We start from the raw sequence: 22,976 nt of genomic DNA, 5'->3' as shown, positions 1-22,976 counted from the left end.
GAAGTTTATTGCATACTAATTAATGAATAACTTTTCTAAACTTATTATAAGGAACTATTCTTGAAGTGAAAGTGTGCGAGCTTATTTCCTTCATTCAACAAAAATTTAATCATTATTAATTTTATTTTTGATTTTTAAATTTCTGCTTAAGCAAGAAAAATAAATAAAAAATGTATGGTAACGAAGCATGACTCAAAATAATTTTGAAAGTATTTGAAATTAGAGTTACGTCTATAAACTGCTTATAATGTTATGTTAAAAAAATCAGCTGACATGATTTTCAAAATAAATGATAAATGAATTTAACTTAAAGTAGTTATCGATGGAGAAAATTAATAAAATACTTAAAAAATGAAAACTACACTTCAACTATGCTTAAAAAATGAAAACATTATTTTTGCTGATTATGGAAATCTCTACTGAAATTGAATTCCTTCGAAATTAATTAAACATTCCTTCCAAATCTTAATGTTAAATAATTTTGATTATCAAATTATTTGACGTAATTGAAATTTTATGTAATATAATTGTAAATGTAAGATATCCTGAACTTCTTAATTTTCAGAGTAAATTTTTCAGGTGATACGAAATTAAAAATAGCATTCGGAAATTCTTCATACATTATTTTTTAGTTCAGTTTGCTTACATATATCCAAAAAATAAAATTCTTTTTTACCAAAATTTACTATTTAGGGTGTTTTATGGAAGCAAGAAAATCATCACAATACTATTTATTAAAATATTCTGTCTCTTTTTTGCTACAAAGAAATTCAAAAGATGTTAATCAATTAATCCCTAAAAACATTTTGCTGTATTTGCAATTTAACAAACTTTCAGAAAAATATCTCGAAATAGCATGCTATTAACCCAGAGATTTCTATAAATGGTTTTTAAGTAGTTAAAAATCAAGCACAAAAGCACTAAAATGGAAATATTTAAAAATTTATATAAATATCTGCTTTCATATTTTCTGTTGTTTTTGTATATGTTTACTGAATATCTCTTATGAGTGTGTAAACAGGGAGTGTAGGGAGCAAAGCATATATGTGTCTAAATATTGTAAAGCTAACGCAAAATTACAAGCCTAAAAGTTATAAAAGCATTTTTAAAGCTAAATCATTGCATATCACAATGATCGTATTTGAAATAAGCTCACGGCGTCAAGTTATACACTCTTTAGTATGTTGAACCAATTACATATATAAAAAGACTTGTAAACAGTCAGATTAAATGTCTGAAAAGGGTAGTTTTTTTTTTTTTTTTTTTTAATTATATATCTATTTTGAGCAGTTTCTAATAAAAGCATTTAAAGTTTTTTTTATATATTTTTATTATTTTTAATGTTTTTGAATGAATAATTAAGATTTTATAGATCAGTAATTCCTAAACTCTTGTTACAAATATAGATGAAGCTATGCTCTTTTAAGAATATGAATTCTTACTTTTATGCCACTCAATATTTTTCTGTATGATGAGCTTTAATGCGTTCTAACTGAGTATCTTAAACCTTATGATATGAGTAACTCTTCCGGAAAGTTAAAGTAATCTTATACCTCTACACTGGCACCACAAAGAAATTATTTGTTTGCGTCCATTGGCAGAAATAGGTTGATTAACTTAGAATATGAACTGCTTATGCCTATTTAATGCACAATATTATTAATTGTACGTTTTATGAGCATGATGATATGTACCACGTTGATATGAAAGCTGAAATCTGCACATTTTCTTATGTTAGAAGAGTAGCAATAGCACTTCACTTAGATGTTAAGGCTTGGAAATCACATTATTTGTCCTTTGTAAGGAATCATAAATAAGCACACTTTTGTTTGAAAGTTGGGTCTTTCATTAATAAATTTATTATAATTTTCAAAACTTAAAAATATTGAATTTGAGACTAAGCATCTTATGCAAAGCTAATAAAAATTGCATTAGCTTCTCGTTTTTCACAAATTATTTGAACGACGTGTTGTATATTCGTTGAGTTTATGCGGGGAGTTGTGGTAATTTTAATTTAGTCGTGAAATCAAAGCGATTTATATCCAATGATCAGATATTAATCCCCAGCACATTTTACTCGCACTGCTTCTTATTTTTTAAGTTCTGTAACTAGTAGCATTCACCGATATTTCTTCGCTGCTAAGTAACGTTAATTACTGTTCTTTCTTAAATTTCTATCTGCTTTATTTTCTTCTCTATCCTCTCTACGCTCTTTCTCAGACTTTTGTTCAGTTAGTTTCACAAATCATTTAATCGCAAGAGCTTTAAGGAACGACTTTAAGGATGACTTCGAACTCTGAAGAAGAATAAAGCCAGCCCTCTCTCATAAAGGTGAGTTTTTATTATTGCTGTACTTTTACTTGTTTCTGTTATCGTTTACTAAAAACTGTGTCAGTAGTTGTGTTGCATGATAATTTCTTTGCTCCTTTTAAGTTTTTCAGCACTTTTATATCACATTTCACACCCCCAAACTGTTAGCATTTTGTGCAGTTTATGTCTAGTCATCAGAAATTTTAACCCAATTAGTTTTATGTTACCAAAATTGTCTTAAAATATTTTGATGGTGTTGTATGAGGTGTCTTTAAGCATGAGATATGGATGTATATATTTTGTACTATGTATTTAAACATGTTCTGTCTTGAAAATGAATATTTCTCACAATAAAATTTCTGTTTCATTTATAATAAATTTCGTATCATTTTAAGTTCAGTTATAAGAATCTTTTATTGTATTAATGTCAAGGGCTGATATTCATAAAACTCATTGAGTTAAAATAGTGTTAGAATAATATTTAGTTTTAGGACATAAATTTTATAAATAAACAACAAATTTTCTGAAAATCAAAACAAATGCATTTTTACATTTTCTCTCTTATATCTATCATTTATTTCATATAATTTATTGTTTTTGACTTATTAGTAGTCAAAAACAATAAATTAGATGTATTATAATTAGTATTAGATGGTAAGTATTAGGTATTATAATTAAATTAGATGGCAAGATAAAATCCCTTACTCGCTTTTTAATGTCACATGTTATTCATCTTTTCTATAATGTGTTCACCAACGAATGAGCGCAATTTTTTAGATTCATTTGATTACAGAATGTCGGTTCTGAACAAAATTACAGACAGAAAATTTTAAAAGCTCAAAACTTTTCAGTTAGCAAAATAGAAGAATTTAATACTTTTAAGCTGTAATTTAAGTAACTTTTAAAAAATATGAGCTTGTCCTTAAGGTTTCTCGGAAAACTTTTCTGTCAATCATTGCATGTCCTAAATTTTCCTTTTTCTGGTTTATGTTGAAAAAACACTGACGATGTAAAGAGTCAATAAAAATTATTTATTTTATATAACATTTAAATATTGAACGAAAATAAACGAAAATCATGAAATGCTTGGATTTCAAGGACTATTTTGAAAGCACTTTTAAGTATAATTTAATATTCTTATAAATTCTTTAGAAATAAATTTCTTATCCTGTAATATTTTGAAAATTCCTTTAAATCCGAATAACGCCCTTTATTTTATTTGAACTTATTTTCAAGACTACCCTATTTTCCTTATTTAGACATAAAATAAATCGACTTGAAGTTATCTGCATGATCATATACGTTTAAGACTCAGGTGACAGAAAAGTACGCAGATGTAGAATGCAAAAACACAAGGGCAGGTGGAAAATTCAAATAACAAAACACATTACAAAATAAGTCTTTAATAAAGTACAGAAGTTTTATTTACTTTTATACAAGCAAATAAAACTTAAAGTAAGTTACTTCATTCCATTATTTCTTTTGTTCTTTTCTAATTCAAAAAGGATTTACAGTGAATAGTTTTATAAATATGCTGTAAGTCCTTGACTTTTTTCTTTGCTTTTCGGAATTTCATAATCCTAAATGTGAAATCTGATATTCTGTGGATGATATTTTATGCTATAATTCTTCAATACCAAAACCAGTTTTCATCTTCAAAATAAATCCACACAAGAACAAAGCAGTGTGTCAGTTTCTTAGCATGAAATACAGAAATTATGAATTATCTTATTTCTTTAAGCCTTGACATATAAATACTCTTCAAAAACTATTAAACTGTTTCTAATTTCACATTACTGAACTGACAATTTCTATCTATTATTTCATTGACAATATTCTTAATAAAATACAGGAATACAGAATTATCCTCTTCAACTAAAATTAATCCTTCGCGATTCTGAATTTTTTCATATCATTGCATAATGTTTTTCTTAATTATCCAGATACTATTTAATTAACCCATTTTTTATGATCTTTCAACAGCTGGATTACATATAGCAAGCATTTTTAACTTTTTAAAAACATTTATGCAAAACCTTGGTATTTTTGAAAGATGGTTATCATTTAAATTTTTAAATGCAAATAAGTTCAGAATCTCTCGCAAGCGTTCTGCGTGATTATAGTTTAATAAAGAATAATGTAAATTCCACGTAATGAAACTGAATTTTATATGATATCTATGACTAAGTATTACTGCAGAAAAAAGCAGTAAAAGATATATTCTCAAGAAATAACCTTAAAATCTCAATACGGAGCATTAATAACCCTTCATTTAAATATATGCACTTTTCTCCAAATTTTTTAATATAGATTCTCAGGATGCCACTCGTAGTTACGTAGATAAATGAAATTTTTAAATTTTTTGTAGTTAAGAAAATAAATCTGCTACAATCTTTTTATAACTTACAACCTCCCTCAAATGCTTTTTAATTTCCTATGTTTGTCATATAAACGCTCATATTTTCGAGTTTATATTGTTTGTCTATTCAATTTGAAATTAATTACTTAAAATAATACAGCTTAATCCTGACCCTCTTCAATTTTTATTTGAAATCATAAAAACATCAAGCGAGTAAAGGAAGCAAACATTATACAGGTTAGCTTTTAGTATGAATGCCAAAATCGTGTCTAAAACTTGAAATGCATATATTAATCTATGCAGGGTCGTCCTTACTGTATTTGTCACCCTGGGAGGACGCATTTTTGGTGTATTTCTCTAAAAACCAAAAATTGCGAAATAATGATGCAATATTTCGCAAAAGATCCCTTATGGTGTTTAAAAAAAAAACTTGATTATTCGAAGCTTCACCCTTCTGCATTCGAGGCCATGGACATTGGCTCTACCTCACCCTCTTCTTAAAGTCGTTACTGAATGCATGTCAAATACATACATATATATAATTTTCTATACACATTTGGGAATACATGTATATATGAGTATATTAATAGATATTTAAATATGTGCGTACATAATTATGTTAATAAATTGATAAACACATTATAAACGTAGCCAGTACCCTTCCATACATGCAGATAGATATGTATTTACTGAAAAGGAATGGCGGTTTTGAATATGACGAAAAGAAAGCCTGAATGACTGAAAGATTTAGCAAATGCAGAGAAAATAGGTATGGTAATTAAAATTTCTTATTAAAATTATTCTTTCAGTTCCTAGGTCTTGAAATGAAATCAATTCATTATTAATACTTGTCACACAGAAAACGGTACAGCATGAGTATATATCATTATGAGCAACAGTACTTACGAGATAAGCTTTGTATAATTTTGTAACTATCATCTCTAAAATTTTGATTAAAAGTAACTATTAAAACTATGTTTTACAAGTGAATTGAAGACATTGTCTGCTTGTAAAATGGTGTTTCTAATATAACTAGAATCTTTACGTGCACTGCACGCTACATATCCATATGTGAGTATATATAGCAATCCTTTCCGTAAATAATTATTGATTCCATCTTTAATGTGAGCCTTACTGTTTTTCTTACCCTTAAATAGCCGTAAATATCGAATTATTTTTAAGAAATGTTTTACTCATTCCAAAACAGAACATTGTGTAACTATCTCTTTATTTGCATACCCTTCTGATGTTACTAAATGTAGCAATATTTGCACAAAGCGACTACTGATGGAAATGGAACATCAGAAAATTGAATATCAAGCCAAGAATAATTGAATTTAAGAGTAAAGCTTTCAGCCCCGTTCCACTACATTTTCAAACGAAAAAAAAGACTGCAGAAAAAAAATGACGCTTCACAAAGAATATCAGATTACAGAATTACAGAAATCTAGCGGAATAGCTTTTTAATCATCTTATCTTACTCCAACAGAACTTTGTTCGTTTCTCTTCTCTTGACTAATTCGATTTACCATTGATTATAATCTAAAGTCAGCCTCTTAAGCAAATAAAAGCCATATTTAAAGCAGTAATAATACGAAGACTATGAAATGGGTTTCAAAATCACATTATTGATTTTCCATTTCTTTATTCCTGAGTGCAAGCGAAAGCAACGACCAAGTGAATTGAGAGGGAAAAAACTCAACAGCAGATAAAACAACTCAACTACAGAGAAAACTGACATTGAAATTTGGACTCATGTTCATTTTTGCTTCTTAAGGATTTAAATAATTCCACCTAGAAGAATATTTTAAATACAAGAATACGACAGGAAAATGTATTCACTAATATATTTCACTGTGGTGTGAAATGTATAAAAGTAAATTAAAGTAATATAACAAGCGCAGTAGTTAATACATCAAAACTAGTATTGGTATTATTTTTAAGAATCCAACAACGAAATTTTGAATTAACCTTTAACTCGCAGAGTTAAAACTTTGTACGCAGCTTGTATAATCAAGTTCTATGAATCCATAAATTATAAATTACACGTTTTTTGAAAGCTTTTTAAATACAGTATCAATTATTCTTAGAAATGGTTGATAATTTCATTTTAAGATAAAACACGCTCTACTAAAACTGATCAGAGATTCAGATGTTTATTCTCACCTTAATTAAAACCTCGATAAGTAAAACGTCATGTTTTGTTTCTGGAATATATACTAAATTGTTTGAAGGTTTCATAATCAAACATAAACCTATTAGTATCTGAAAAGTTGTCAGTTTAGCAGCCTTTAACGCAGCGCTGAAAATCTCAGTGTAAAATTGTGAACAAATGAACATAAAAATTGTTTATATTAACATGTGATGTTTTATATAATTCAGTAAGAAACAATTACTCGGCAGGAGGTAAAGGAATTCTGCAGAGAATCTGAAATAGAGGAAAAACGAACAAAGTATACTCTTCAAACATCGAAAATCCTTAAGAAGATTTGCAGTTATATTTTATACATTTTAAGCAAACCTTGTCTACATTTTTGAAATATATGTATCTCTGCTGAATCTCGTGCCATTTCTTGCAGTAAAAAAGTTCTGTAGGGATAAAATGAACATTTCAATAATTTAATAACTCAAATTTCATTCGAAAAATTAGTTTCGGAGCGAGGCAGTAAATCGTTTAGACTATCAAAAATATATTGCATAGTTTCCTTTTCACCACACTATTATTTATGTTATTTCGTAATTTTAGAAGATTTGAATGAACAAGAGTTATTTTGCTATTTAGTTGTTTATGAGCCACTCTTTATTTTTTCACTCAAGAAAGTTTTTGTCCGAATAGCAATTCACTTAACTAACAGAAAAGCCTTATTTTCTTTGCTTAATTTTTCGAAAGTCTAAACAATAAGCTAATTTATGGTAAGTTCTTGGCCTGTAATGTTGATGGGCTTAAAATTCAGCGGAAAAATTTCATATCCTTTGCTTTTCTGCTTGTTTTCTTACTTCAAAGCTTTTGCGAGTATGCAGCTCTTTAAAGTAAAGATCTTGTTCGTAATATAACAGATTAAAATAGTGTATAAAATAGCAATTAAAATACTGTATCTTCGAGGTACTTAGGCAGATACAAATCGTTTTGACCTGATTAGTAAAAAAACCGTTTTCTAATCAAATTGTTTTAAAGACATGAAATGACAAAACTAAATGAATAAATCTGAGAGTGTAGTTAGAGAAATAGCCTGATTTCTTTTTTGATAGTTTACTGAATGAAGTCATGTACTAGTTTATTCTAAAATGTTTGAAGTTGAGTATCGTTCTGCGATTAAAGTTTGGACTAGAGATGGTCTTAATCTCAAAGAAATAAAACAGTTCTAAAATGTTTGAAGTTGAGTATCGTTCTGCGATTAAAGTTTGGACTAGAGATGGTCTTAATCTCAAAGAAATAAAACAGTTCTCAGATCGCATGTATGGTGATTCATCTTCTTCGTTACCGTAGTGAAGTAATAGATGTAACTCTTTCGCACAGGCCGAGAAGATGGTTCATCGGGAAGGTCGATCATTAGAGGTACTGTTATAACAAAATATTTATGGTATCCAGAAGGAAATACTGAGCAATAGGAAAATGTCAATGAAACAGAAGCAAGATTTTGTCTATCTAAAACAAGTGTTTTGTGCATTCTGCATGAACACCTCCACTAAGTCTGCAAGATGATAAGTGTCTCGATTTCTTTCAGAAATTCAAAAACATCAACAAGTCCTTTGCTGTGAGCGGTTATTTAAGCTTTACAATGCAAATTAGTAAATTGCAGTTGATCGTAACTGGTGATCAGATAATTTTTATGCTATGATTCTATATCAAAGAGCGAGATCAAAGGATTGGAGAAACCGGATGAAGCACCACCAAGGAAAGCTAAATTTCAGCAATGAACAAAAACCGTAATGGCCATCAATTCTTAGGACTAGCAAGGAATCTTCTTGATAGGCCTTAAACAAATAAACATAATCATCAATGGGGGATATTATGCAAGAATTTTCCTCAAACTAATGTTGCATTATTAAGCAATTAATTTAAAGATAAAAATGATAATTCGTGATAATTCTCCAGAGCATTCAACTCTCGTTGCTAAAGAAACAGTAAATGTGGATTTAAGAAGCCTGACTACTCCCCTTACAGCCCAGATTTAGCTCTAGGTGGTCGTTATCTGTTCTTCAAACTGAAATCCGGTTTTCGTGGAAAGAGATTTATTGCTGATAATGGCATGGAAAGACAAGTTATGGAACATTTTGAGGACAATTCTTCAGACTGCTCTTCAAGGGGCATAGATTGCCTCGTTAAAATTATGTGAAAAGTGTGTCGAAGTACAAGGTGATTGCTTTGAAAATTAAACTATTAATATTTCTTTTAGAAGCATATCAAGCCGGAAACTTTTGGATCTGTCTGTATGTACATTACGGGATCAATGAGCAGGGAGTATCACCGGACAGAGTTTGTTTCTGTACATCTTTTAATTTTAGCAGAAAGGAAGTCAGCTGATTAAAATATATTGATACAATTAAAATATATAATAGCTTAAATTTTAGGTAGCATCAGTGCTGTCATTACTTATTTGAGAATAACGAGCTAAAGCGATTATTCATTTTTTGCTGAAAAAGAAAGTAAAATAAATCTAATATGCCCATCTTCAGATGTTATTAAATTTTACAATACAGTTAATATAACTATTTTTAAATAAAAAAAGGTATAAATACAACTCCTCCTGATTAAAAATAGAATAGAATTTTATTTCTTTGATAGCTAATATTGAGTGTTATTTCTATTTTTCTTTTGACAAAATACTATTAACATGCACATTTTAAGTATGTTACCATAATGATATTTTAAGAGACAAATATGTACTGCATATTACCGTTAAAGCTGCTCTTGTACAAGTGTCTTGAATTAAGAACAGGAGATCATTGTCCCTTATCAAAGTGAAAGCAAGTTATAACAACTGATAGAAAAGCAAGAAAGCAAGCATACAATGCCACCATTACCGGAACAAAGCAAAAGTTACCTCTAAGATCATCGTGGAAAACAAGAATTTTAGCGCTTGACGCGATTCATATTTCTCGGTAAATAAGACGGGAAATCTAAACAGTTGACAGAGGAGGAGAGATTTTCCCAGGTTCTTCCTAATAACATGTATGCCCTTCAACGGCTGAAGTTAATATAAAAAATAAATGAAGCTGTTTGAATAAAAATATCTTTTTCCGTGTTATTAATAAGTAAGTTCGGTAAAAGCAAATTAATAGTGAAGGAAATTATCAAAATTTTAAATAGATAAACACAGTTAAACTTCAGTTTTCAATTTTTATGCTTATTCCCCTGTAATCTTAAATCGCCATAGTAAAATGTTATATTTGTGAATAGGAACAAGACTACTATTCAGGTTGAACGGGTTATGTTCTAAATCTGAAAAGACGATTTTAATTCTGACCTTAATTTGTTAAACAATACATCAATTTATTAGTATTCTTAATTATTTATCCTTAGAATCCTAAGTTTTCATTGAAAATTTCTATAAGTAATATAATATGTAATGGAACATTGCCAATATTGTTATATGCGCAATATTTTAAAGTAGCGTAAAAGAAACTAATACATAGATAAATTGTTTTGTCGTCTTTTCATATTAAAGCAAAATTCAGAGATTCACGATATGATGCATAAATTAGATGAAAATAATGCTTAAGATCTGTCTATGTTATAAGTGGCGAATAGTAAATTAAGCTCATTAAATTTCCATAGTGTCCTCGTTGTAGCAAGGACGTTTGATATTTAGGTGGGAACTAAATAGAGAAGGCTTTTCATATAATTTTTTAAAAAGGCAGAGAAGTTTGCGACAAAGAGATAAACTCTGTCTTCAGTAGGTGTCTATGGATTGTCCTATTTAATCCTATGAAAAATCTTGAACTTTCTTACAAAAGTATTACACTTTCGTTTTACACATTTATGAATTTGATGCAGATATAAGTTTGTAATGAAACACCTAAATTATTCAGTTGATGCATTATCATCAACGCACGACATACCAAAACTACAATTACAAACATTAAAACAAGAATTTGCTTTAAAAACCACAACTTCAAATTTAATTTATTTCGTTTTTTTAGATCGAAGTGTACGAAACAATTGATGACTACTGACATCTTGTTTCAATTTAAGTGTCGTTGGTTTTTATAAATGTAATAATGCACTCGTAAGTTCTACATTAATTAAATTTGCTTATTACTTTAAATTAACTTGGAAACTGAAACACAATTCTAAGAACTATTACAGTAGCTACTCAGGTTTTAAAACGCACTTTTACTATCTCATGCAAGTATAATCGGATTAAAATGAGCAATAATATCATTAGCAACGATATTTTAGATGAATTGCGTTCTGATAATTTTTAATAAGAATTAGAGAAACCTATGATGACTTTAATACGTACACTATAAATTCATCTCGGAGACTCTAATTTTAGAAGAAAAATATTTTGAGGTAATATTAGATATAAGAGGGAGAAGTTTTTCTGAAATACATAATCAAAACAGTCTTCAGTCCGTAAGAATATTTACTTTAGTTTTTTTACAGTTCAATTTAATATTTCTAGCTCCCAATTTTATCTTTTAATTTATGATGTGCAAACACGCGAGAAAAGTGCCTTTGCTATTCAAATATTTATATTGCCCTAATTTTTTTCTTGAATGTTTGGTATAATCTATTAAATACTTAAATTCTTACAAGCAAGAAGTTCCCTCCTGAATACGAAATTTCGCTTCCCAGGAGAAAAAAAGTTATGCAAAATGAGTTTGCATTTTTTAAAGTATGGTGGGTTACCTTAACCTGTTTAAAAGAAATTTTCAAGAATTTATTCATCATGAATTGACTCACAATTAATATCGTTAAAGTTTTCACATGTTACCAGAAATGCCGAAGCGAAAGCTCTGTGTACATCAGTTTTCTTTCTCGCCATTTGGATAAATATCTGCTGTAATTCATACCTGAGTTTCGATCGGGGGAAACAAATTGCTGCAATTCCCAGATGAATATGTTGCGCACATGTGAATATTATTCTAAATTATTTCAAACAACTAATTCTCCCATCAGAAACTTGAAGTCCGCATTTTAAGCCCGTGAGATTTCTTCGAACTGCCATAGCTGGCCTAGTTTATCGGCTAAACGGTTCTAATAGTTCCAGTGACGTTACTTGTGGATCAATACAGAGCTCATTGCCAATAATATAGCTGTAGAGAAATGCCATTCATTAATTCTTAGTGAATGAAATCTTATCTTAAATGTTATAAAAACAGGAAGAGTTAACACCTAAATAATGCTAAACAGTCTAACATCTAGTATTTAAGGAAATCCAGCGTATTCTTTACTAAGATTTCAGCAAAATGTTTCATCCTTAGAATTTTCTCCTGAATTTATTCTCTTTTTCATTAAAATAATTTACTTATGGTAAAACATGCAACTAATAAGGCATTCTTAATTTTCATTAACATTACACTAAACAATTGATGCATATAAATATATGAATAAACTCTTTTAATTTTTAGAAATATTTTCTTTTGTTTAAAAATATATTTCCAGTAATATATTTTCCCATTGTTACAACCAACAATTTCCATACTTAGATGATTCCATCTGTAAGTATATGTTAAGGAAATGCTTGTAATCCTTCTATGAAAATAAATTTTGCAATTTATAAGTGTGCATGTATGTATTTGTGTTATTTCGCATGCATTATAGTAATATACTTTTCATTAATGTACGTACTTCTAATATTTTTTATTATGTGTTGATACATTATAATCGTCATGGAAGTTGATATTTAGGTATAGAAAGGAAGACGATAGAAAGGTCTATCAAGCATATCAAACGACAATCATGGAATATTTAGAAAAGGCGTGGTACTTTTCTTTAATATGAATTTCAGTCTCTATGAAATGCTAGTTATATGCCTAGGTAATTTCCGTGCTGAGAAAACTCTGACGAAGTTCTTCTTAATTTAAAAGGAACTTTTATTGCATTCCTTACTATATAATGAGATTTTTTATTAAGGAATGTTATAAAAAAAATCTTAGATAAATCTCTTTAAATGAGAAATATACGCTTGTCGAAAGGTAAAACATGAAATTTATGAGAGTCAAAACGTGAAAATTACGTGACGTTATGTTAAGTAACGTAAGTTTATTTCTTACTAGCATGAAAGTTACGCCCGTGAAAAGTTCTTACGTTTTACCAACTATTCTTAAAGTCTGAGCTTTTGAATAAATCTGAATTTTTAAGCGAATTTTTAAATCTAGGTATAGGCGTCTTTTTTTCTCTCTTAAGTATTACATTATATACATATAATATTATATATTAAATGTTTTTTCTTGTTTTATGAACTGCAATTCTTTTTATAGGAAGTGAGATTGAAGTTAGTGGACCCTCGTGCCTATGCCGCGACTTCAACAATTAGTCGCTCTGCTTCAGCCCAAAACGTGGAAGTGCCTAATTTTACGCTTCCCAGTACATTATGCGGAGTAACTCCAAGCGACATCGACAAGTATTCTCGAGTCGTCTTTCCGGTTTGTTTCGTGTGCTTCAATTTGATGTACTGGATTATATACTTGCATATCAGCGATGTACTGGTCGAAGTCCACGAAAATTGAGCTTTTACATATCGTGTATCTTTGCTTGTGCAACTAATACTTTGGTTTTATTTAAAATTTGAAAATATTAATATTCAGCACTTAAACAAAGCAATTGGACGAAATAATTTGCTCTCGATTCTAAATTCTGTAAGTTTTGAGTAAATTCCTGAAATCATTAAGTACTAATAATCAATCAGTACTAAATATTATTACTCAAATGTAAAAGATAGGCGAGTAATAATGTGAAAATTGTGAGTTTTTCATAAGGGATACTAAAGTAATTCTAATTATAAATCAAATTCAGTAAGCATAAATTTGAGTAAAGTATTTTCCATTTTAAACAGCTTGAAAGAAAATTTTATAATTCATTCTCGCTGAATAACAGGAATAATTGGTCTTGAGGCTCATAACATAAATTTTGTCACATAGAATTTAAAATTTTGACTATGCATCGCTGTTGCATCAGGATAGTTGTTCTTTTATACCATGTGATATGAATATTGAACGTTTCTGTGATTTCTGTTATTTACAAAACTCGTCCAATTTTCTGTGATAATCATTTGAATTCCAGTTTTATCTATTTCCAAAGCTTGGAAAATATCATGTTTGTTCTGCATGATTATTTCTTATGCATTTAATACAATTATATATAGATATAAAGATATTTTAAAGTAGATAGTTTTATGAATTGTCGTCAAAACCAATGTGGTTAAAATATTTTACCTTTTTTAACAGCATTTAAAATTTTATGTAAATTTATTCAGGTAATATATAATGCTGTTCATCTATATCCAGTGTGCGAATTTTTTGAGAATCTGATATTTTCCATACGTTGTGCGTGTTTCTTTCTTTCAACTCCATATTACGTCTAAAAGAATGAATTATGTATCAATAAGTTTGTTTAATCAAATTCAAAAACCTAGGAAATTTAATTAGATAGTCATCCCACTAAATTCTCTGATGTGACTCGTTTTAAACATTGTTCTTTTCTTATATGAAAATGAAATAGGTGTAACGTTTGAAAAAAAATCATAAATTAATGTTTTGTTGCATGTAGTTAAATTAAAAGTAGCGAAATAAAACTTCAGTTTCATTACCGCCTACATGTTTGATTTTATTTCAAATTAAACATATTCTTACAATTTTACACTTATCTGGAAAATTATTATATTTGCCTTGTTTCCCATCGTCATCAGAATAATTCGTACTTTGTGTGACATAAATGTATATTTAGGTAAAATTTACTTTTCTGAAAATTAGCTCTTAACATTTTATAAAAACACTCAGACAAGTCTTATATTTCTTTAAATATGACTGATATAAAGCACTTAAATTTTAACTTTGAATTTTGCGCTGACAATTAAAACTGTGTATTAGTAACTGATCCCTGCATTGCATTAGTTATGCTTAAAATTTTATCATTTTTAAGAATAGTCCGTCCATGTGCAGTGGTATCGGTGAAAACCAATTTCAAGAAATTGCAGTGAGAGAAATTACATTAAAAACCATGTACAGACTTTTCGCTGTAATGGTTCATTAATGGTTAACTGCTGAATCATTTTGTAAGAAAACTGTCTTGCTAAATACGGTTATATATGATACTGTTTTGTAGTTTCATATTGATAAATATAGTTTATATTTCCGAATAAGAAAACTCTATGTTGCTGAGGTTACTTAAATCAGTCCGAAGGAAGTAGAAAATCGGTTCAACACAATACTGCATTAAAGTTATATTCATTGATGCCTCTCCTCTTGTAACAAGGAATTAACATTTTGACTTAGCTTGAAATTTGAGAAAACTGATGCACTTCAAAACTTATAGCCTTACAATTAACAGTGGACAGAGTAATGTTTAGTAGTTTAGTATTGCTTAAACATTTAATTCCATTCTGATTTGATATTTTAAATTGAAAATAAGCAAGTTTAATTCAAGTAATTTAAGCGTTTCTACTCATAAACAGATTCGTTAAAGTATTATTCTTTTATCTCTCTCTCTCTATATATATATATATATATATATATAGAGAGAGAGAGAGAGAGGGAGAATAAAAATAATATCTTATAACAAGTATATAAGTATGGTATTGTATACAAGTATTGTACAAGTATATAAGTATATTATAGTATATGAAGACATACGCATGTTCTGCTGAAGATGAAACATTCCTCTCCAATTTTCATGTAAAATGTAAGTGTTTTATGTACTCACATCAATCATAACTAGAAATATTACAACTCATCAGCAAATTACTTGATAATAACAAAAGGAGAAGAATTTTATTTGCGAATCTGTCAAGAATTTATTATCTATAATTATCGAAATTATATTTCCCTTGAAAACATTAATAATAAATGACTAAAAAATGCGAAAAATAAGTAGGTGTAATTTATAGATCTATAATTTTTAAAAGATTTAACATAGCAGAAATCAATCTATGCAAAATATTCAAGAAATGATTAACGTCCAGTTACATATCTGTTTTTATATAATATAATCGATATTAAAATCATATTGAAATAAGAATGTACCTAAGATTACTCTTTGCATTCTAGTATTCAGAGTTCAAAAAGCTAGCTAAGAAGAAAGCAGGCTTTCTCGTGTAATTATTACTATTAAATATATAACAAACTGCGTAACTACGAAACCAAAGAATTTAATGCAGTAATTGTATTCTTAGAAAAGGGAAAATATGAGAGTTGTATGATGTCCATTAGTAGTAGGAGCATTAGTACATATGAAGTAGAAAGGGAAGAACAAGGCATAGTAAATGAGTATGAATAAAAGAAATGGAAGGGTAACGTGCTTCTTCAGTTTCTGACGAGCATTTCCTTGTTGCTAGATAAATGATACAGCCATAGATAAATTATTACCTTTTTCTTCAGTGGCATATTTCCATTTGCTAAGGCAAAACTAAGAAATAAATGTGATACCTAATGCTTATAGTTTCTGTGAATTCATACATCGCTATACAATACTTTTTATAAGATTGAACCATATAATAAAGCAGTAAGGTCAAATAATTGCAACATGGTGCAGTATCAAAAATAAGGAGTTACATGACATGATAAAATCTGAGAGGAAACTTACATTTAACTAAGAAGGCGTTAATAAATACCTCAGTAAATTCTTATCAGTTCATTGATATTTTGATCGAAGAAAAAAGAATATAATACTGGTTTCACAAGACCTCAAGACAAATTTCTTTGAAGATAACATGTTAAGAATGCATGATTAATTTATAAAAGTTGCTTGCTTCTTTTTCATCAATACTTACATCATGTTTTCAAACGATTATGTAACTTCGGCTGAATAAATTATGCACAATTTTCATAAAGTTTAGAATTAAAGTAAACATACATTTTAGAATGAAAATTAGAAGCCGTCGGATTTTTATTGACGATTTCGCAGGTGTAAGTGGTTCGTACGTAAGCTTCACAAATAATAAAAGTTCCGAGAAACTAGATTAAAGAGGTCATTAATATATTACACACTTTTTCAAAGATTCTTTCAGACTAAAAATTTCCATACCATTGACAATATTTTCAAGAAACTTTCACCTAACCTGCTACCATAATGATGCAAAGTTTCTTTGAAATCAAGGTATACATTTTTTCTGTTCCCATAGTTTTATTGAGAAACCTACCTATCAAACATCTAAATTAATCATCGAGAATATAGAATCGCATCAAAAAAGTGCTTCATATATTTCTTATAAAATGCATGGATAATATTTTGGATAAAATTTAAACGACAGGATATATTAAACACTGAAGATTCATATTTCCTCAACAATGTCCTTATGAAAACATAAAATATACAAAATTTTCTTTAAAATCAATATATATAATTACGATGTTTTTTAATTATAATTATTAATTATTTTCATCTGAAATAAATTCACATCATTTATACTTTAAGATGTCTACTTTCACCTTTCACTCAATTTATTGAGATTATTTCTCTTTCTGATATGCTGCTAAAATATATTAAGTATATACTTTATATATTGAATTACTGGAAAACGTACAATTTATTTCTGAGAAATACTTATTTACAAAGTAAAAAAGCACGTTAATTGATTTGACAAAATACAAAACAGTTTCTGAGTTTAACTTTTGTGTTTTATTGGCAAACAATGTTGTTTATGCACTATGTTGGATATTTTCTTCAGTTTCAAAAGTCTTAAACTTTTTAGAACTTTCTAGACTACAAATTAAATTTTTTTAATCCATTTTCAAATGACAAATAAAATAGTAATACAGAATTTCAAACATCTTGTTTCTGATATTTGTTATTGTATCCATTACGGAATGTTATGATCTTGAGAGTTATATAAATTTTAATTTAATTTAGTAATACATAAAAGTATCACTAAATTATATTAATTTTAGTGATACTTTTATGTTACATACACATAATTGACTATGGTGTGAATTTTGTGATGAATAGCATAAGCCTTAGAATTGTTATTCCTGTTGATTGTTATTGTTATATAAAATATGTATATGAAGTGTTCTTCAGCTTTTGCACTTTTTAAGTATGAAAAAAAATATTCATCAAATGTTATATCCGGAAAAATTCCATTGTACAAAATATCTATGTTCCTATTACTGTGTCGAAAAGATGTGACGTAGCTTCCTTTCTTATAAAAATTTAAGCTTTTTGCGCTTCAGCAAAATCATTTTTGCTCTTTCAAGAAATTATATGTCAGACTAGCTAAAAATGCCTATATTTTTACTAAAATTATCTCGTATCTATGATTGAATTTTGCCTGAATTTTTGTACTTAACAAAAAACCATTTAAAACATTAAGCTGGGCGCCGACGTTCACTTTTGCGCCTTTCCAAACATCTAATTAATCCAATAAACAATTTCGTGCATAAACATATATAAATAATCATACATAGAGGGAAAGGAAGAAAAGATCAGCGTTTTTGCTGTGTAGTTATTCTTTCTTTTTCCCTTATGTTCAATAGCATAAAGATTTCCAGTTTTTTCCGTTTAATGAAACAGTTAGAACCCATGATCTTGCTACAGAATAATTCGAATTTGTTATTATTCTTGTAATTTTTACCGTCATTATTATTAATATGCTTAAATATTTTTCTATTAATTCATGCGTCTTGAATATTTGACTGTTTGATAAGGCTGACAGCCTCGCTGTTGAGCTGGAGTTCAAATCCCTCACAAAATATGGGTAATTGTGAGAGTATTGTATCCTTAGAGAATTGTAGGTATTAAAATCATCTAGTAAGGAAGTATTCGAGTTATATAGGTGGTACCAGAAGCGAAACGCAAAATTCTCGGATCTAGTGTGGTATCAATACTGGTACGGTATCAAACTTTGAAAAATTTTAGATGATTTATTTTTGTTGAGTAATCCGATCCATTTCTTAATGTATATAATAATGTATTTGGTGAATTCCGAACATATTTTAGTCCATGGACGCATGCACAAATCTTCTTCTAAACTCGCCTGCCTCTTTTCCTGCTTAGATTTCATTATTTTAGTTATGGAAAATATTAATTTATATAACTATGGAGAATGGAGGAAATTTCTCAAATGTATTTTAAGTCCAAAAATTTCGATATATCTTAGTATGTCGTTGCATAGAGATCGAGAAACACTGCAATATAAGGTCAATGAAATCCTGCCTTTATTATTTACCTTGTATTTTTTAAGTTTCTAAATATCGATACGATATTCCTTTTTTATCCAGTGAAGTTTTTTAACTGAAAGTAATTTTTCTTTATCATAAAAGAAAAAACTTTACAAATAAATATTTGGGTGTTTTAATAAATAAAATAATGTGCCGTCAAATAATAATAACTTTTATATGCCATGAAATTACTGACAGAATACTTTTGTGTTATAAATTGAAGCATAGAAATAATACAGAATAGATCAGGTATTTCTTTGATCTGACCCCTTTATTTAACTGCTTATTCTTATACAAGGATTATTTTCTGTTGTTAAACTAAGATACTCCCACTCGGTCAAAGAGGTTTGCCCGTAAGCAAGGCATTTATCCCTCTGGAACTCAGAATCTGTGTTGACGTCATTAGTAATTGCTTTCATTCGACTCAGGAAGACATTCCTATGACCTTATGCACCGGAAACTAATACTTGGAAGCCTGGAGCTTCAGCCTGGGACAAGTGATCTATTAGAATCGATATTAGACAGCCCTTTCTTGTAGCGATAAAATGTCGATTTGGTTTCCAATTAGACCATTTTTTGCTTTGCAGAATTTATTCTTTTCCAACGCTTGCCAAAGCTGCAATTAGATAATGCACTTTCCTATATATTTGGTTTAGAAAATGGTTTATCAAAATCTTTTCAACAATGTAAGATTTGAAGAAAATATTTTATCATTACTTGCGTATCACTTTAATGTATGATTTAAAATATAAACATAAGAAACTCTAATTTTAACTTAACGCATGCTGGCGAAACGCATATAAAACACGAGAGCATCCAATGTAACAGATAAAAGGTATTTGGCAAAATTATACAAAAACTGACTGTTTAAAACACTTGTGTGACTATCTATACATAGGATTGCAAATTATATGTCAGTGAATATTTCGTACATGTATATTGTCATGTGTATGATTTCATAAATTTATGTACTATTCATATTTTGTAAGATTAAATATTATAAAAATACGAAAACATTTCAAGAAACATAATGTTGAATCAAACTGGGAAAAATCATACATAAAATTTTACAAGTTGTTTACAATGTCAATAAAATGTGTTTTCATGTGAAGTGTTTATGTATTTTTACAAATTGATCATTGTTTCTCATTTTATTAAAATTCAGAAGGAATTATATTTCCTAATAAATTTTTCATTGCCCATGTAGTGCCTTGTTATTCAACATATGCTTCAACGAAATACATTTTCACTGTGCTTGAATTTTGAAAATTACATATACCTCCAAATGATACTGCACAATTACTGTTATATTTTTATAAAATTTATATGTTGAACACGTGTTGCTCTCTCTTGAAAGTTTCCCGCAACATTTATCTCAAATTTCTTTTGAAGTATTTTTTCTTCTTGAATTTATTTCCTCTTGAAATGTTTTATGTTTAAAATGCTGTGCTTAAAATCAAAATTTGGTGCATTTAGAATGTCATATCCTTTTGTCATTGAAATAAAAGTACTGTTTAAATTCAAATAAATCGTGTTTTTTCTTTGGGCTACCAAAACTGCATGAAACCAAATTGCAAACTTTTCCATATCTAAGTAAAGCAAAATTTCTACGAAGCGACGTTTTCTTTTCTGATATAATATCATGCCGAACTCATGTGTAATATGCTATGTTTTTCCTGTTCTGAACTACAGCGTGTTATGTTACACGGTCATAAGAATACCATGCTCCACATATAATGATTAGCAATTTCATCTCCTCTTAATGAAGAAAACTGCAAATCATCATTCTCTAATAGTCTCTGTCAAAGAGGTGGTATATTGAAATTTCATATATTTAAATTATTTTCTAAGGCAAATTATATTTAAATATATTAATGGTGATTTACATAAGATACCATTTGTATCATTGCTAATTTGGAACAGTATTGAAAGAATTAAAGATCTGAAAATTGGTCTTGAGTGCGAGTATCGTTTTCATGAAAGTATGCATTAGCCGTGTAATATTCTTTTTTGCGTCATCTGTTTTAAGAGTTCTCATTTAGTTTATTGGGCTTAAGAAGGTTATAGATAGCCCTTTTAGAAATGCTTTTTAGTGCTTAAAATGCAACTCAAGCTAATGGATGTTGAGGTTATATTCGAAAAAAATACGGGTTTTCCGTAAGCTGAACTACACTTATTTATTAAATGTAAGTCTTTTTTTCTCAGAATATTCCTTTCTATAACAGTTTCAATTTTATACGAAGACCTTGAATAGATTATTTCCCTTTGCACTAAATTTTTAGTACTTAAGAGTCTATTTATATTTAGTCTTCTGCGGATTGTAACTAATTTCAATAATATCTCTTTCATTTTCGTATTACACCACCGGCAAACCAAACGGTACTTACATTTAAGCTATTCAATATAATCTTTTCTGCACTTCAAAGGTTTTTCAGATAAGCTTATCAAATAGAAGTAAAATTTTCTTTCTCTGCAATAGATTCTTTAGACACATAAATTTACACACAATGAAATCTATTTTTTGAGTGTGTGTATGTAAATACGGAAAACTCATTTCGGTTGTTTTTCATATAGTAGTAAAAGTGTTCGCTAAAACAAGCTAGTAATTGGAAAAAAATCTCCTTAAATCTTTCTCTCAGGACAAATAAATATTTTGCGCAGAATATTAACTATTTAGCTATACTTTAGTTACTCAGTGATGTTAACGAAAAAATTTATTTCTTCCAAATGTCATAAGCTACATCAGGGTTTAAACTTCTTTCAGTCGCGACCCCTTTTTATCACTGAGATTTTCTCGCGATCCCTAGGAGCCCATAATATTTACAAAAATTTTGTGGGACCCCATAAATATTGCGCAAGTCCGACACAAGTGTGAGTGAAACTGTCAATTTTTTCTCACTTTTATTACATTTAACAGAAGACTGATTGTATATATTAAAACTTAACTGAATTATCCTTTTAAGAGAATGGCCATGTTTGTAAAGTCTTTTTTTTTTCATATATTTGCGTCATAAAACTTTAAGCAATTATATCTATTCTGATCTGACTATCAAATTTAGTATGAAGCTACTGATACTTAACGGACACATTTATGCAAACACTCGTAACTACTCCTGGTAAAATTATTTTCAGGTCTTATTTAAATAAAAAGAAATATTTCCGAAACTGGCATGCATGGAAAGAAAGAAAAGTACGTTCAAAATAAGCCTTAGTGTGTATATTCAAGAAAGCAGCATTAGAATTCAACTTTCAGAATACCGAAACTCGAAAAAATAAAATCTTCCAACCATCTTCAAATTCTTCTTTTTAATTAAGAATCAGGTTCGTAAAAATATGTAACTAACAGACATTTGCAAAGTCTCACTTATTTTCGTAACATACACTAAGTCAAGACTCCTATGCAGACTTCAGCGACTTATCGCTATGTCTAGAAAAGCAAACAGAAACGTACTAAGGCTGTGAAGACTCTTTTATTAAGAATCCAATAATTTAACTCCCGGTGCCTCCAAATCAGCCAGTGTTTATGAACTCATAAGTAGAATTTTAAATTAAAACTAAATCTAAGTCTTAATTAGCGAACGGCTACGTAGGGATATTTAAACACGCAAGTTGGCTCTTAACTTACACCGGCAGGACGGCACTATCTGCACTAACAAAGCAACGCGGTAGACAAGAATGTTTATCTTAGAATAACGACTGGTAACGTGGCCTTCAACAAGAAGAACACTGTCTGACCAAAAAATCTCAAACCCGCAATTAAATACACGCGACTGCATTTGCAATTTGCCAAGAAAAGGGAAAGAAAAATGTGACAGTGTAGATTCGTAACATAAAATAACAGTTTAATTAACATAAATACCTTCTACATTAAATTAAGGTTTATTGCCTTTACTATAAGTAATAGCGTTAATGTTAAGAACATTATAACGTTGCCTCAAAATATTTGAAACTGAATCTGACTTAATTACTAATAAGTAAAGCTAAA

At 28.8% G+C, this 22,976-nt stretch overlaps 1 protein-coding gene across 5 annotated transcripts in view; it reads left to right on the top strand.

The window, feature by feature from the left end:
- Positions 1 to 22,976, top strand: part of LOC118188938 (gamma-aminobutyric acid receptor subunit beta-like) — a 439,491-nt gene that overhangs the window by 327,034 nt on the left and 89,481 nt on the right. The window contains exon 8 of one of the 5 annotated variants that reach the window (XM_035359480.2): positions 13,100 to 20,520. The exons of the other annotated variants lie outside the window; for them this stretch is intronic. Coding sequence (XP_035215371.1) covers positions 13,100 to 13,348 — 249 coding nt within the window. The 3' untranslated portion in view covers positions 13,349 to 20,520. Of the gene's footprint in view, positions 1 to 13,099; positions 20,521 to 22,976 lie in introns of those variants that run through there. 5 annotated transcript variants of the gene reach the window in all.

Source organism: Stegodyphus dumicola, chromosome X1 (assembly GCF_044657685.1).
Source record: "Stegodyphus dumicola isolate Sdum_Otavi_A_Nest chromosome X1, ASM4465768v1".
NCBI lineage: Eukaryota > Metazoa > Arthropoda > Arachnida > Araneae > Eresidae > Stegodyphus > Stegodyphus dumicola.
Note: the sequence above shows the minus strand (reverse complement) of the source record. Positions and strands in the feature narration are given on the sequence as shown.